Source organism: Raphanus sativus, unplaced genomic scaffold (assembly GCF_000801105.2).
Source record: "Raphanus sativus cultivar WK10039 unplaced genomic scaffold, ASM80110v3 Scaffold0882, whole genome shotgun sequence".
Classification (NCBI taxonomy): Eukaryota; Viridiplantae; Streptophyta; class Magnoliopsida; order Brassicales; family Brassicaceae; genus Raphanus; species Raphanus sativus.
In genome coordinates, this window is record NW_026616196.1 from 1 (window position 1) to 14,848 (window position 14,848).

Consider the following 14,848-nt stretch of genomic DNA (forward strand, 5'->3'; position numbering starts at 1 on the left):
TGACCTGGATAACAAAACATCGGACCGTTGGTTACAAAAAAAAAAAAAACATCGGACCGTTTATACGTCTCAACTTGTACTCTCGACTTTTCTTGTACTCTCCTTGTTAAAATCATTATAACAAACATAAAAAGGCTTAGATGACTGGAACGCTGGATTAAACACCACAAGCTCGCCCGTATGGATCACTCCTATAGACACTATGTGAACCGCAGTTAAATCTTCCCACTTGGTAGGTAAGGCACACGTCATGCTAGACCATTTTTGTTTCTCAGCATCCTTAAGAACCCACAATGTCATGGAATTTTCTATGAAAGAATAATCTAAACAGCCCAATTTTCCCTTGTAATTTATAAAAGTACACCGGTAGATATGTGACTCTTTGGGTGTTTTAATAAACTCAATCTTCTCAGATCTAACATCGAACCTAACTATTCTTGTCTGTCGTCCAACTCCATAGTATAGAGCACCATCAATGCATTTGTCTCGGCAGATACATTGGTAATCATCTCCGGTGGGGTTCTCGATCTTTCTCCACTCTTGTTTCTGAGATGAACTCACAGTGCAAACGAAATGCTCCTGTGGTATATCTTGGCTTTCAGTCACACATAACACCTTGTATTGATCTTCGACTGGATCGTACCCAAGACGTGCGTCCATTTGTCTCATTCCCTTCGGTTTAAGGTCTGGCAACCTCACAACTTGTCTTGTAGTGGGATTATAAACGGTGATAGTTTTATGAACAAGACCTCTGGAACAGACAAAACCTTCGACAGAACCATAGCTCATGTAGTAGTCTGGATACGAGATCGTCTCGCATCTTGCCATGACACTGGAGGAGGATTTATCATCGTCGTCCTTGTTGTCTATGTGTTCAGGAGCCGAGAAGATGAATTGCTTCTGGGAATCTCTGTCATAGGTCGCGAAAAGGAGACGAGGACGAGTCTTTGACCTAGTCTGGAACAAGTCTACAAAAAATTTGCTGCGGATGGTAGAGAACCATAACTTTGACACGGACTGAAATCGGATGAGCGATCTCCCGGGAAGTAGAGAGAGTATCTGGATGATGAGATCGAACGGAATGGTTGTTGTTGTTGTTGTGCTGTTTCCTGCTTGAACGAGAGACGGTTGTGAATCTTCCATGGTGGTGAGGTGAATTCTACAAATAGTAGAAGAACATATTTACGTTTGGAAATCAGGAAAAGTGCACAAAATAAGGAAAATTAATAAAAAAGTTCCATTAAAATTTATTTCCAGAGAGTACCATGTAATTTTTAAAAACTGTTTAAACTTTAAATTTTAACAAAAAAAATAATACTCCTTCCGTTTCTTAAAGAGTGTCGTTGTGACATTTTTCACACAGATTAAGAGCATCTCCAATCCCACTCCATAATTTACTCCAAATTGAGAAATGAAGTTGAAAATGGAGTGGAAAATGGAGTGATGACCAAAAAATAAAAGCATTACTCTATTTATGGAGTAATGTTTTTATTTTTTGGTCATCACTCTATTTCTCAATTTGGAGTAAATTATAGAGTGGGGTTGGAGATGCCCTAAGAAAGTTGTTGAAATATATGTAAGTTGTAATTAATTATACCTCTTTGACCAATAGCATTTTAGATAAATAAAATTATTTATAAAATCAATGTAGTTTGCAATTAATTTTCAGCTGAAAGTTAGTATAATTTACATTGGAATTGTAAAATGACATTCTTTGTGTAACAAGAAAATGAGTTCAGAGTGACACTTATTATGAAACAGAGGGAGTAATAAACTTCTCCATTATTTAAAAATTACATCATTTATTTCATATGATTCATTCTCATTCTTCATTTTTTCTTAAAGAATTGTTACAATTGTTAACACTAAAACAGTCAAGAAGTGGGTCATATGTAGAAGAAGATTATATGCCTGGTCCCTTTCACATTTTCAGATCAATGACTGCAAGAAGTTGAAGAGAGTCATTAAGATACATAACTAGTTTAGAGAGGAGCTAAGAGTTGAATGGATGGAATGGACTCAAGGATAAGTTAAATATCCGGGAAGCGGATAAGATTACTACAGTATAGTCAATAATGACTGAGCCTCAGAAAGACCTTATGTTAGGTATGCAACTGGACTTTGGAACTACTTGACCATATGGCAGAGTCCTGACTGTGTTTTTCTGTTTTGCTTTTGATATTCCAAAGAAGAAAAAGCTAGTGGAGAAAAGCGGAGATAAGTCTAAGAGTCTGAATGCAAGAGGTCACTTGCTCCTGAGTCCAGTAAGTTTCGTTTTTTCCTGGCCAAATTTTTGAAGTAAGTAACAATCATACATAAATACAGTAGTTATTAAGCAGAAATGATCGATAATGTGAACGACAAATGGCAATTTACAACAGACGGACAACAGTCTTTTACTCTTTTTCTTTTTAGTTTTGTTTTGACATAACACAACACAACGCATCAGAAGGCGTTTCATTTCTGAAGCAAAGCCTCCTTTTGGTCATTATAACCTTTCTTATTATTTTTTATTTTTTAAGAATCAGAAAACTCTTCCTATGCTCCCACACTTTTGAACTTCTGACTCGGTAATATAAAGCAGACTTCCACAATGAGAAACATCTTCATGTCTCTACAAAGAACAGAACAAGAACTTATTAGACGTTGAGGGATTAAAAACTGAATCAGTACATCAAAGGTAGGGGTCAAACATATACCTTTGCCAACAAGATTGCTGTCACTTGTTTTATTAGCTAGAACCAGAACCAGTCGCACATGTTCCTTTAACACCTCTTTCATTCAAAGAATGTTCATCACCCGCTTCAGATCTTCTATTATGCTCATTGTTTGCTTCCGCAGGAGTGTTTTGATTTTCTGAGCCATTTGATGATACAGATGCAGTTCCAGGTCTACTACTAGTACTACTACTACTGTTTTCTCTCGTTTCTAGACGTTCCATCATGCGGGACACAGTGGCAATTCCAGCACTAACCTCTCTTTTAACCTCAGAGCCAAGTTCTGCCATGGACGTGTTGCGAGAGAAGAATCTGTCTTTCCAGTTCCTTGTGTTCTTTGATATAGACTCTTTGTATCTACATCAATTTGTGCATCAAGAACCACTTAGAATAGGTAAAAAGAATTATAAACAAAACCAAAGTTAGACAGATAGAGATGGAGTACCTAGTTGAGACAGCGCTTAGTCTAGACTTTAAAGACTCTGAAAATGATTGGAGTTCGGATGGTCCAGCTCTATCTTGATCACTTGGGGAAGATTGATTAAGATACCTGTGTATTATAAAAACAAAGGAAGCCTCAGCTTGGCTGCATCTACTTACATATTAATAAGAGACAATAATCAGGTTCAGACCTGCCGTTTGAAGGAGAAACCTGGCGGGGATGAGAAGAAGCTGGTGGCTGCATATTTGGCTGAAGAGAATCTTCCCCAAAAATAGCATTGTGAGGAAGGTTAGTGGCTATGTCACTCTCATCTCTCTGAGATGGAGAGGAAGGCATTGGTGGTGGAGGAGGAGGATGCTGAGAGTACACCATATACTGTGGATGACTACCTTGAGTTGATGACCTGCTTCTGTGGCCTTCCCTTCTTGCACCATGTCTTACTCGTCCCATAGCAGCAGCCAAATGCTGAATGATTCTTTCTTCAATCTCTGCGTTGTCCACCCCCACTGGGAGCTTCATTTAAGAAAAAAAAAAAGACGGAGCTCTCTGTTTAGATGTATAAATTCAACAGCAAAAACAAATGTATAGTCAAAAAGTCAAAACGATGATAAAAAAGAGTCACATCACATACATGTTGTAACTCAAAATCACCGAGAGTTGGATGACGAAAAATGGTGGCATTTCTAGGTGGATTTAATCGGAAGTTCCTCTCTTGTACAACAGCCTCAAGCAACTCCTGACTAGAAACACAGAACTGAAACCTATCTCAAAAAAGGATGCAAACCAAGGTATTACAAGGTGACCAGAAAAATTAACCTAGTGGGGTCTTTGAGACTAATTGATTGCCAACACATGGGGCACTGTGAACTCCTCTGACACCTGACAAAATATTGAAATATAAAATGCCACGGATCAGAACAAGAAACACGGATACAAAACTTTGAGGTAATTGATTATTTAAGAGTTTTTATGAAGGAAAAAAAACTCCCACGCACCACCAAAAATACAATATCTATAAGAGCAACCCTTTTGAAAATGAAAAAGATATGTTCAATCATGACATAGTGAGACAGAGCTAAAAGACAGCAGTATCATCAAGTTTGAAGAGAGCTTACCACTCAAGAATGCATTGGAGATGATACTCATGCTTGCAACTAGTCAACTGCAGAGAGAGAGAAGACAAATAACAAAAATAAATAAATAAATAAATAAATAAATATGCGGAATACAAAAATGTGATTATTGGATACATAACAGTTGATGGCTCGGATTCGCAGAAGGATTCAAGGCAGATGCTACAAGCATCATCACAAGCATCTTGGATTCCCCCTTGCACAAAAGCTGCTGCCGATATCATATGCCCCTCAGACGACGTCGTATCTCCAACTCCCTGAAATCAGGATTTTTCGATTAAATGCAAAATCCAAATTAGCAAAGACGACAATCTAGAGAAACTGAGCACAATCCAAACCGGCTTCGAATACCAAAAGCATCATTTCAGAAGAATTTTTATGCAATTACGCTGAATCAGATCAAATTAAATGGGAAAGGAACAAAAAGAAGAAAAAACTAACCTCCATTCAAATTGTCGGGTGATGATGAGCTAAGGGAGATGAAGAGAGAGGTAATTAAAGGGTGATCAACACGATCGAAGAAATCAATCAATCTAGGGTTGTGAGAGAAAACAAAATCCTAGATTCACTAAGAGCGAAGATAATGGAGATGGAGATGATGATGAAGAAGAAGACAAAAGACTAAACTTTTCTTCTCTCTTGCGCGTGGTCTCTATCTCTCTCTCTCACGACTTCATTTTTTTTCTTTATTTTAAATTTAATTCAGGCCACTAACGGAAAGACAGGCACTGGGTCCCAGAATAGGACACGTTTTTCCTTCTCCCTTGTTGAGTTCTTCTGCTTTTTTATCTGTACTTTCAGTTTTCACCTCATTCCGACAACAAGATTTTTCACTCCTGGTCGGGAAAGGAAGGTACGAGAATGAATAATTATGTCTGTAAAAAAGTATAATATTTTACAATATATATATAGATATATAGACAAAAGTGGGTAATTTTTTTTTAAATATCAAATCTCGTTTGTATTAAAATAATATCTGGTTCACATTAAAATATCAAATCTGGTTCACATAAAAAATATCAGATCTGATTCATATTAAAAATATCAGATCTAATTTATAAGAAAACATTTAAATAAATAATATATTTCTATCATAATATTAACATCAACATTTTATTTTAACATCAAACTAGATTTTGACCCGCTTTTCAAAAAGTGGATATATTTTTGTTTTATATTTTTTAAAAAACTTAATTTTTATTTTTGTATTTTTTATAATTATATTTGTATTTTTCTTTGTAATCATATTTATATTTATGTGTAAATCTAAATCAAAATCTAATCTAATTAATTTTAAGATCCTTAATTTATCTTTAATTAAAAAATAATAATAGTTAAAATAAACTTATATCAATAAATTATGTTCTTAACTTAATAAAATAGATATTTACATCAGCACTAGTGCTGTTTTTCCAAGTTCATCTTCACTCGGCAAAAGTCCGGCAAAAAAAATTATTGTATGCTTTCGATTAAATTAAGGAAAATTGTACGCTATAACTACACAAAAAAAGAATTAAATTAGCTAACTACCCAAAATCTCCTCCTCTCTCTTCCATCTTCTTCTTATATCTCTCTATTTTCACTCTAAAAGTCTCATTTCAGTTTTTTTATTATTTTACAAATTCTCCTTTAAATTAACTAGAAGACCAAACAACGTATTTTTTTAGTATTATTTTTTATTAAAAACGGAAAACAGTTATTTCATATTCAATATATCGTGATATGTCTAATTTATACATGACTTATTTTACTGTACAAAAACATATCTGAATTTTCAAAAAATTTAAATAGCATACATGTTGCTTATTTTTTTCGGCAAAATCATACACTAGTCTTCACATCAACTATCATACCATCTAATTTTATTGATATGGATGCTACGTCAACTAATTTTGCTAACGACAATGTCATGTGTACAAATATTTTTTACAGAAAACCAAAATAACTGTTTTAATAAAAATATTTTTTAGAAAATATAAAACTTAAAAATTTACATTTAATAAAATTAAAAATGATTAAATAATAAATTTTAGTCTTAAGAGAAATATATTTGTAAATCTTATAATAAATTTACAAAATAAATTCTTTAAACATAGCGTTTGTGTACCTGTTAAGTTTAAGTTAGATTTTTTGGATTTCCGTTCTAGTTTATATCAAGTTCTAGGATCTATAACTAATATTTTTGTAAGTACAGATCAGGATTGGATATAATATTTCGGATTTGGATCGGTTTTATATTACATCTTAAAACCTATAAAATAACTATATATTATTCAGATTTTATTATATCGAATCTGTTCGAATAACCCAAAGTAAAATCTAAAATTAAAAAAGAATCGTAAAAATATATACTTATGAAACAAAAAAAAAAGAATGAATCATTACAACACATATAATTCTTATAGATATGAATATACTAGGTGATTTTCCCGTGCTCATGCACGGGTATAAATATTTATAAAATAATATATATTAAAATAATTTATTGCTATTTACTTTTAATTTTAAATTAGTTTATAATTTGTATGCATAATATATTATAATATTATATTATTTTAGTTAGAACTATGATTTTAGATATGTTATATCTAGTCGAATTTATATTTTCTACAGTCGATTTAGTTATCATTTGGGTATATTGGATCGTATACATTTCTTTGAACTCAACTATAATATTTTTTTTATTCTAAATATAGTATGATTTTGATTAGTTTTTATTTGCATTTAGGTTGATTGTTGTTTTAGATATGTGAATACATTTTAGTAATTTATGTATAACTTAAGATATATTGTGCTTAGAATTAAGTAAAAATAAACCAAATTGTTTGATTCCAAATTACGTAAATTAGTATAATGATAATATTGTGAAGTCGCATGCATATATATAAATTTTACAAAAGAACTAAATTGTAACAGTTGGTTAATATTTTGTTTTCATTTAATGTGTTTTGAGTCATCCTATAATTTATATTTATAAAACAAATTATATTATTATAAAATTATATTTTCTTATTGTAATTAAATCTATGATTCTAGATATAAGTTGGATTAGTGAAGCCATTCATGTTATGAATATATTGAGTTAGATATATTATTTCAAATTCAAACCGAAGTATAATTATTTTATTATAATTAATTCAAGTCAAATTAATTTATTTATCATTAAATGTGTATGAATTTTCATAATCTGTATCAAATTAATTTTTGTTTTTAAAGATATTAGAAAATAAAGCGATAATATATAGGAAGTTACATATATAAGTAACTGATATCTACAAATAATTAAAATATTTTTATAAATTGTAAATAATTTATGCTTTTTGATTATTGTTATATTAGATTCAACAAACATAAAAACATAAAATTTCAAAAGCAAATTTAGTATTTAAAATATACACAATTTTAATAATGATAAAATATAATATATTTACCTCTTTTAAAGTATATAGTGCGATGTTGTTTTAAAATATTTTATAATTATTTGATCAAAAGATGTTTCTTGTTAAAATTTATTTTTAGTTTTTTTGATATCTCTCTAAAATAAGCAGTAAAACATCTATTAGTTTATGTTACTTAATTATTTTATGTAATCATCTAAAACAATATATAGATATATAAAAAATATTTCTATTACTTTGAAAATGTATTGATATATTGTTGTACTGTTTAAAATTATGTTTTATAAGAAATAATATTTATTTTTCTAATATAAAGATAGTCTGTGAAAATATAAATATAAAGAGAGTATATTTTATGTTATTTTTAAAGGGAATTTTACTATTTTGTGAAATTTCCTTTTTAATGAAATAATATCGTTTATACATATATTTTCGTTTTTAAATTCGATTTTTAAACTTTATTAATGTTTCTTTTTATTATATATATTATTTGGAAAATTTAAAAAAGAAAACTAAATAAAAAGCAATAATAGTATTTAAATATAGTATTTTTTTCATTAAGGGTGTCAATGTAATCAACCATCGTGAGAGTTAACGTGAGCGCGACACATAGGAAACTGACTTCTCAAATAATATTATAGGGATACATATAGTAGAAAGAGTATCATGTTGCATCTGGATCTCTTATATAAGATTAAAATTTTATTGTTTAATTAATTTTTGTTAATTTTACTAAATAACATAACTTTATAAAGTTTTACATTTTTTAAAATATTATAAAATGAGTAATTTAATTTTTTTTTTAAGTTTATACACATAGCATTTAGCAAAGTTACCTCACATAACATCAACAAAATTATGACTAGTGTATAATTTTGTTAAAGAAAACAGATTTGTTATTTTGAACTTTAGAAAGTTCTGGTATGTTTTTCGGGATGCTATAATTCGGATATTGAATTGAAAATATCGCTATATGTTATTAAAGAGAAAAAAACACTACGAAAGGCAGAGAGAGTTCTCTCTCCTCTTCTCCGTTCTCTCACTTCTATCTTTCACGGAGAAGGAGATGAGACTCTCGTTTTTGTTCTTGTAAAATATTTCGATCCATGTGATCGACTTCTCTTTTCGCTAGGCGAATTTTCATCTTCGTTTGACGAATTTTTGCAGTGTTTTTTCAACCAAATCTGAGTTTTTATCAATTTCTCTATCCTCTTATCTCAGATTTTGTGTTGAAACAATAAAGATCCCGGTTATAAATTGGTTTCAATGGTTAAAGCTCTTCACCTTCTGTTTTCTTATGCTTATTCCGTTTGATATTGAGATTGATTTCTCTCTCATCTAGAAACGCTTGGGCCTTGATATTGAAGTGGAATCAATCTTCGATTCTGTTAAAGACGAAGTATCCATGACAATCAAGGTTTAAGAGTTGGATTTTGCTTTGGGAATCGGGTCCAGAACGCAGAATAGTTGGAGCTGCTCTATCGGTGGTGTTCCGACGAGGTCCTGTTCTTGTTTCTCTGAGGCTTTTCTCTGGAGTTAAATTTCTAGCGTTTGGGAAAGAAGATCTTATAATCAGCGGCGATTGAAGGTTTGAAGAGCGTGCAAGCAGATTTCAACTGAATCAGAGGCGGAGATGGATGAGTTTTCCGACATAGTTTCCGGCACCGCTATTTCCTTCCTCGGTTCTGCGGAGAAGAAGCCACGGCGACAGGCAACGTGTCACACATGCCTTAATCATTATCCCTTGTTGTTGGGTTTCTTTTGGGCTTAATTTCAAATGTATGAGTTGAATCTGTTTGTATCTTGCCCATTGGGCTTTGCTTTAAAGAAAAGCATATTGTCGACAAAAAAAAAAAAAACACTACGAAAGGCGGAAGAATTTAGACAAAAGGTGAGTCGAAGTTACGGTTGTATACAAACTAAGAAGCAAAACCAAAAGACTGATCTTGAAGTAAAGGGTTGATTCAGAAAGTCTTAAGAGACCGTTGGTTGATTCCTCTACCTTCCAATGTAGCCGAGACGTTGAAGGATCACTGCTAAAATGAGCATGCATACTGCAAGTATCAGCCCGCCTTTCCCAAGCAACCACTTCTTTGCTTTCTTCGCTTTCTCCATCCCGGTTTGAGCCCTATCCGCCCATCTCATCTGCACACACAACATTCATTTTTTAAACCAAATGCAATCAATTCTGCAATGTTTCTGTTCTTTCTATGGTTTTCTTAAACCAAATGCAATACCATTTTCTCCAAGGCTTCGGGAGAAAGAGAAGCCATGGCTTCCTGAGCTTTTGCAGCATCTTCTTGAGAAAGCTTCATTCCAAATTGTTCACTCATGCTAGCCATCATCTCCGGATTCATGTTCTTTATCATAGACGCGAACATCTACCCCAAAAAAATACAGATAAAAATAATGAACATCTACTATTATTATATTCTAGTTATGTAAAAGTATAAACAAAGAACCTGTCGCATAGTTACAAAAAAAAAAAAAAAAAAAAGAACCTGTCGCATCGCTGGATCTTTCATTTGGTTTCTCATCTGTTCCTGCAAGTCAGCAGGCGGAGCAGAAGCGATGCTTGGTTCCAAACCGCTTCTTGGCACCGTGAAGGAGTTGTTACCAGAAGAACTAGACTCGCCTGCAAAACTACTTTCCCGCGGCTCAGTTGCTTCTGCGTCCCTGTTTGATGTCGAAACCGGAGCGTTTGCTTTCAAAGACGATGCCATGTTGAACATCCTCTCACGCTCTTCTGGTGACATCTTACTCATCATATCAGATGCGAGTTTAAGCATGTCAGGTGTGGGCGCAAACCCGTTTTCTCCGGATGGAGCAGTCGAAGCGAAAGGGTTGTCTCCTTTGAACGACGAGGCTGTCTGGACCATTTTTTGAATTTCTTCAGGGGACATCTTGCCTATCATGCTGGAGGCGGTTTTGAACATGTCTGGTGACATGTCTCCAGCTTTGCCTCCGCTCAAAGCAGCAAGGGTGTCAGGATCAGTTTTTGAAATGAAGTCCTGGAACGTTCTGCAAGCCAAATAAAAAGAACAATTATACAACTGGTGCAAGACAAGTAGTATATCTAATACATTAAGTTTGCAATGGTGTTTGAACCTGATTGCTTCGGGATCATCTCTGAGAGCCTGCAATCCATCAACATCGGTCTTTACGCCCCGAGCATGACCACCAGTGTTGCTTTCTCGTTGTGTCCCAGTGACCTCTTTAGACCGATTTTTACTTTCTCCAGTATCTTCTTCAGTTATTTCTTCAATCACCACACCTAATAACAAAACAAGATAGCAAGTGTCAGTTGTGTAGCCACTCATAGACGAAGCATATCATTGATGCAGCTAAGAAAAGTCTGGTTTGACACAATAACACTATTTATTGGAGCAATTTATAAAAGAAAAAAAGATTATAATACCTCTAGCTGATGCCTTGCCAGGACCTTCAACAGCCAATCTTTCTTTAGCATCTCTGCATTTAAAAAGAAAAGAAAAGAAAGAGATGGAAGTTAATGTGATGTTTCAACCCTATGAAACAAGCAGAGCTGAAAAGCATGATGATACTACCAGTCATAAAATATAAAAGTACAGACCTCAGAACATCGGCGATTGTCTCATCTTCAGGGGAAACTTCATGTGCCTTGCTTAGATCGGAGACGGCATCCTTATAGATTTAAACAATCAATAAGAAAACATATTTTTACAGGACATAAGGACAAGGAATCTAGGGAACATCCAAACGCAACAGAAGAACTCACTTCAAATTGTCCCAGATCTCTGTAAGCTTGACCCCTTCTGTATAGAGCTTTGACATTCGTTGCATCATATGCCAAAACCTGAAAATTAATGTAATAATGTAAAAATCATCAGAAAAAAAAAGTCAATACGTGATGAAATTAAAAAGAAAGAAACTAAATAGATTGATTGCCATCTCTCCTTAGAAAAATCAAGGACATACATACCTCGGAACCTTCCTTTATGCACTCTTGATGCTGATTCGTCTTCAAATAACATGACATCAGATTTAGAGAACAAGCCAACAAAAGAGCTCCACCTTTAGAAGATGGAATGTCCTTCAGATTGTTTTTCGCCTGAGATTTTGGTCCAGGAGTATGGTAAGAGAGATAACAAAGAAACTCGAAAGTGACAAAAAAGAAGATACATATAGTAAGTAGTAGCTTACACGCAAATATTTCTCTGCAGCACCACTGAAATTCCCTCGACTATGAAGCTCATTACCCTGCCAAATACAATTAACAAAACGGTTCAAAATCAAAACGATTTCCTTAAAAAAAAAAAGGCCAACAACGTTACCTGTTTCTTGAGCATCTGAGCAGCGTTTAATTGGTAAGTAAACTGAGCATCAGCTTGAAGACGCATAGCAGCAATCTCTTCAGGGGAAGCATTGGCCATCTTCTCGCCAATCTGAGCCATATCCTCTGGCCTAGTATGCTTCAGCTGTTCAGCAGCTTGTCTCAAATCTTCAGGCCTCATGTTGTTCATACTCTCTGTCGCCATTTTCATCAAATCTGGATTCGACATCATCTGTTAAATAACAACAACAATTCACAATTAAGAAAAACAAAAGTAAATAAAATATTTTAGATCAATTTATCACAAATCACATCACAATCAAATTTAAAAAAAGAAAAGGAGAAACCTCACCTGTTGTTGGATTCTAGCGAAATCAGCAGGAGTCATACGGCTCATCTGATCTTGAGCGAGCCGTATCATCTCCGGATCCATCATCCCGTTAAACATCTTCCTTCTCCTTCTTCCCGAAGCTTCGATGGGATCAGGCCGGAACAGGATCGAGACTGAAGCAAAATTCGAAAACAGAGAGAGAGAGATTGCGAATTGGAAAATCGAGATGAGATTTGTCTGTTCGCCCAGACGCACTTTCCTAAGGAATTGATTATTGAATGTTCCGATTCCGACCGAACATGCCTTGAGTCCTTATGACATATTTACCCTTCCACTTTAACGAGGTAATGACGTGTCGTCATTAAATAAATTAGCGTCCTATAACTTATCATTAATGTGTGCATGTGTCCTCCTTGTCCATGTTGGAGAACGATGTCATGTGAGGAAATAAATTAATGCATATTGTTGGTGTTGGGTTTCCACTCAAGATCCGGCCCAAAGAAACGAATACAAACTGATATTAACATGGGTCCGGTTCATTAAAGCCTGATAACGAGTCAGATAAGACTGTTGAGTAACTTTGGGTTAAGACCCCAGTTCGTGGAAGTGGTCGACCAAAAACTAGAAGTTGATATCAAGTATAATGGCAGTCTTAGTCAAAAACAAAAGAAGTATAGTGGCATTGGCAACATTTTATTATCAGGTTATAGCCACAGCAGGGCCAGTAAGCCGAAAGTTCAGTTAAAGAAAAAAAAAAAGCTCGTTGGTAAAAGAAAAAAGAAGAAAAATTGTTAGGGGTGGCGGAAGGAACGTTCGACTGTTGTCCGGACGTGGATATCTCACGTGGCAGTTTCTCTCTCATTCGTTCTTTAATGTCGGTCCACGTGGCACCTTGTCGCGATAACCTCTCCTCTCTTACAACATCAACTTGTACGATTGCCCGGAAACCTGCTCTTTCGGCTTTTGTTTTTGTGATTATATCAGAGTTCAAACTATATTAGTAACTCAGAAAAAAATCAAGACAATGGAACATGATTGGAATTATGAACAGTGGACTCTAATTCAAGAGTTAGTTTCACTCTCACTGAATGTCTGAGAAAAAAAACTCTGCCAAAGAGATATAAAAGGAGGAAACAAATTGGGTAACGATTGCCATACCTCTGGGACTCTGTCACTCACTCTCCACTCAGAGTAATACTCACACTTATTATACTTGGATTGTAGAAGAACCAAAATGATATAATAATTCCACATTTACAAATCTTTTTGAGCCGCAATTCATTTTACTCAACTTCACCGGGGGACCATATGTAGTTATTGATCTATATAACTTTCAACCAACGTATTTACACTGAAATATACAAATGAATTAATTTTTACATTTGCAGGACAAATACAATTCATTCATGATACACATAAACTCATGATACACATAAACTTATTAAAGAGTAAACCTAGTTTAGAGTGAGACAAGAATCATTAAACAATTTTAATCTTGATCAACAATTTTTTTTTTGTCAACGATCAACAATCTTATGCACTGGATTCAAACCTATTAAAATATGTGGTTAACAAATTGGTTTGGTTTCCTTTCGCCTAACCGTTGGTTTAACTACATGTTACTAAACCGGTTGTATATATATGTATTGTACAGAAGATTGTAAACGTTAACTTGAGTAAATACATTTTTCACATCGTAACAAACTTTCTTCTTCCATCTCTTTCACCCAAAGCTCAAGTTCTATTATGGTATCAGAGATGTGAAGCTCGCGTTTCCTGCTTCGTTTTCTCGGAAAATCTTATCGATTCATCATCATTCACTTCGAATCAGCGCTCTCTTCGATGTATTTCTTGATCGATTCCATGAGTACATCGATTGCGACTCTCGTCTTTGTTGATTCGTTGCTTCGGGAGGTATTTGCGCTCGTTCTTTTTATCTCGTCGTTCGTTGGTGTCTTGCTGGTGATTCTGTTGAATTGATAATCGACGATTCGTGGAGATTCTTGTTCGATTACAGTTCTCTGTTCCAGCGGCTCTAGATATTTTACTATCTTCGATTTTATTGATTGCTTCGTTTTATTCCGATCACGATGGCCTCTGTTTCTGATGAGAATCGTCCATCGGCACCGTCTCTTCTGGATCCCAACTCAAATCCGTTCTACGTCCATACTGCCGATCATGCTGGTGTATCTCTCGTCTCTGAGAAACTAGCTGGTTTAGGTAACTTCACAACTTGGCGTAGATCGATGTTGATGGTTTTGGGAGCTAGGAATAAAGCAGTTTTTGTGAATGGTGGTTATCCGGAACTTACAGAAGATCATCCAGATTATCCTTCTTGGTCTCGATGTAACAACATTGTGTGTACTTGGATTGTTAATGTTGTGGAGAAGAAGATTGCTAAGAGCATCATGTACTTGGATACAGCTCGTCAAATGTGGCTTGATATTCACGATCAATTTAAACAGAGTGATGGACCACGGACTGCTGAGATCAAACAACAACTGTACGCTGAAAC

At 34.3% G+C, this 14,848-nt stretch overlaps 3 protein-coding genes across 3 annotated transcripts; all 3 read right to left on the bottom strand.

Moving 5' to 3' along the window:
• Positions 1–69: 69 nt before the first annotated feature.
• On the bottom strand, positions 70–1,143 carry LOC130503253 (F-box protein At1g30790-like). Its single transcript, XM_056997931.1, has one exon. It carries the CDS (start codon positions 1,141–1,143, stop codon positions 70–72), a length of 1,074 nt encoding a protein of 357 aa, XP_056853911.1.
• A 1,169-nt stretch (positions 1,144–2,312) lies between these two features.
• On the bottom strand, positions 2,313–4,965 carry LOC108837328 (E3 ubiquitin-protein ligase RHF2A). Its single transcript, XM_018610388.2, has 9 exons — positions 4,734–4,965; positions 4,415–4,549; positions 4,275–4,321; positions 3,976–4,038; positions 3,791–3,899; positions 3,350–3,672; positions 3,163–3,267; positions 2,700–3,074; positions 2,313–2,614 (listed from the first exon to the last, which is right to left on the bottom strand). Exons 1-8 carry the CDS (start codon positions 4,737–4,739, stop codon positions 2,732–2,734), a joined length of 1,131 nt encoding a protein of 376 aa, XP_018465890.1. The 5' UTR covers positions 4,740–4,965; the 3' UTR covers positions 2,313–2,614; positions 2,700–2,731.
• Positions 4,966–9,483: 4,518 nt separating this feature from the next.
• On the bottom strand, positions 9,484–12,635 carry LOC130503252 (outer envelope protein 61). The gene is made up of 11 exons (XM_056997930.1): positions 12,355–12,635; positions 12,004–12,234; positions 11,873–11,929; positions 11,652–11,780; positions 11,448–11,525; positions 11,283–11,353; positions 11,109–11,161; positions 10,799–10,964; positions 10,192–10,711; positions 9,928–10,071; positions 9,484–9,835 (listed from the first exon to the last, which is right to left on the bottom strand). Exons 1-11 carry the CDS (start codon positions 12,448–12,450, stop codon positions 9,689–9,691), a joined length of 1,692 nt encoding a protein of 563 aa, XP_056853910.1. The 5' UTR covers positions 12,451–12,635; the 3' UTR covers positions 9,484–9,688.
• Positions 12,636–14,848: the final 2,213 nt, after the last annotated feature.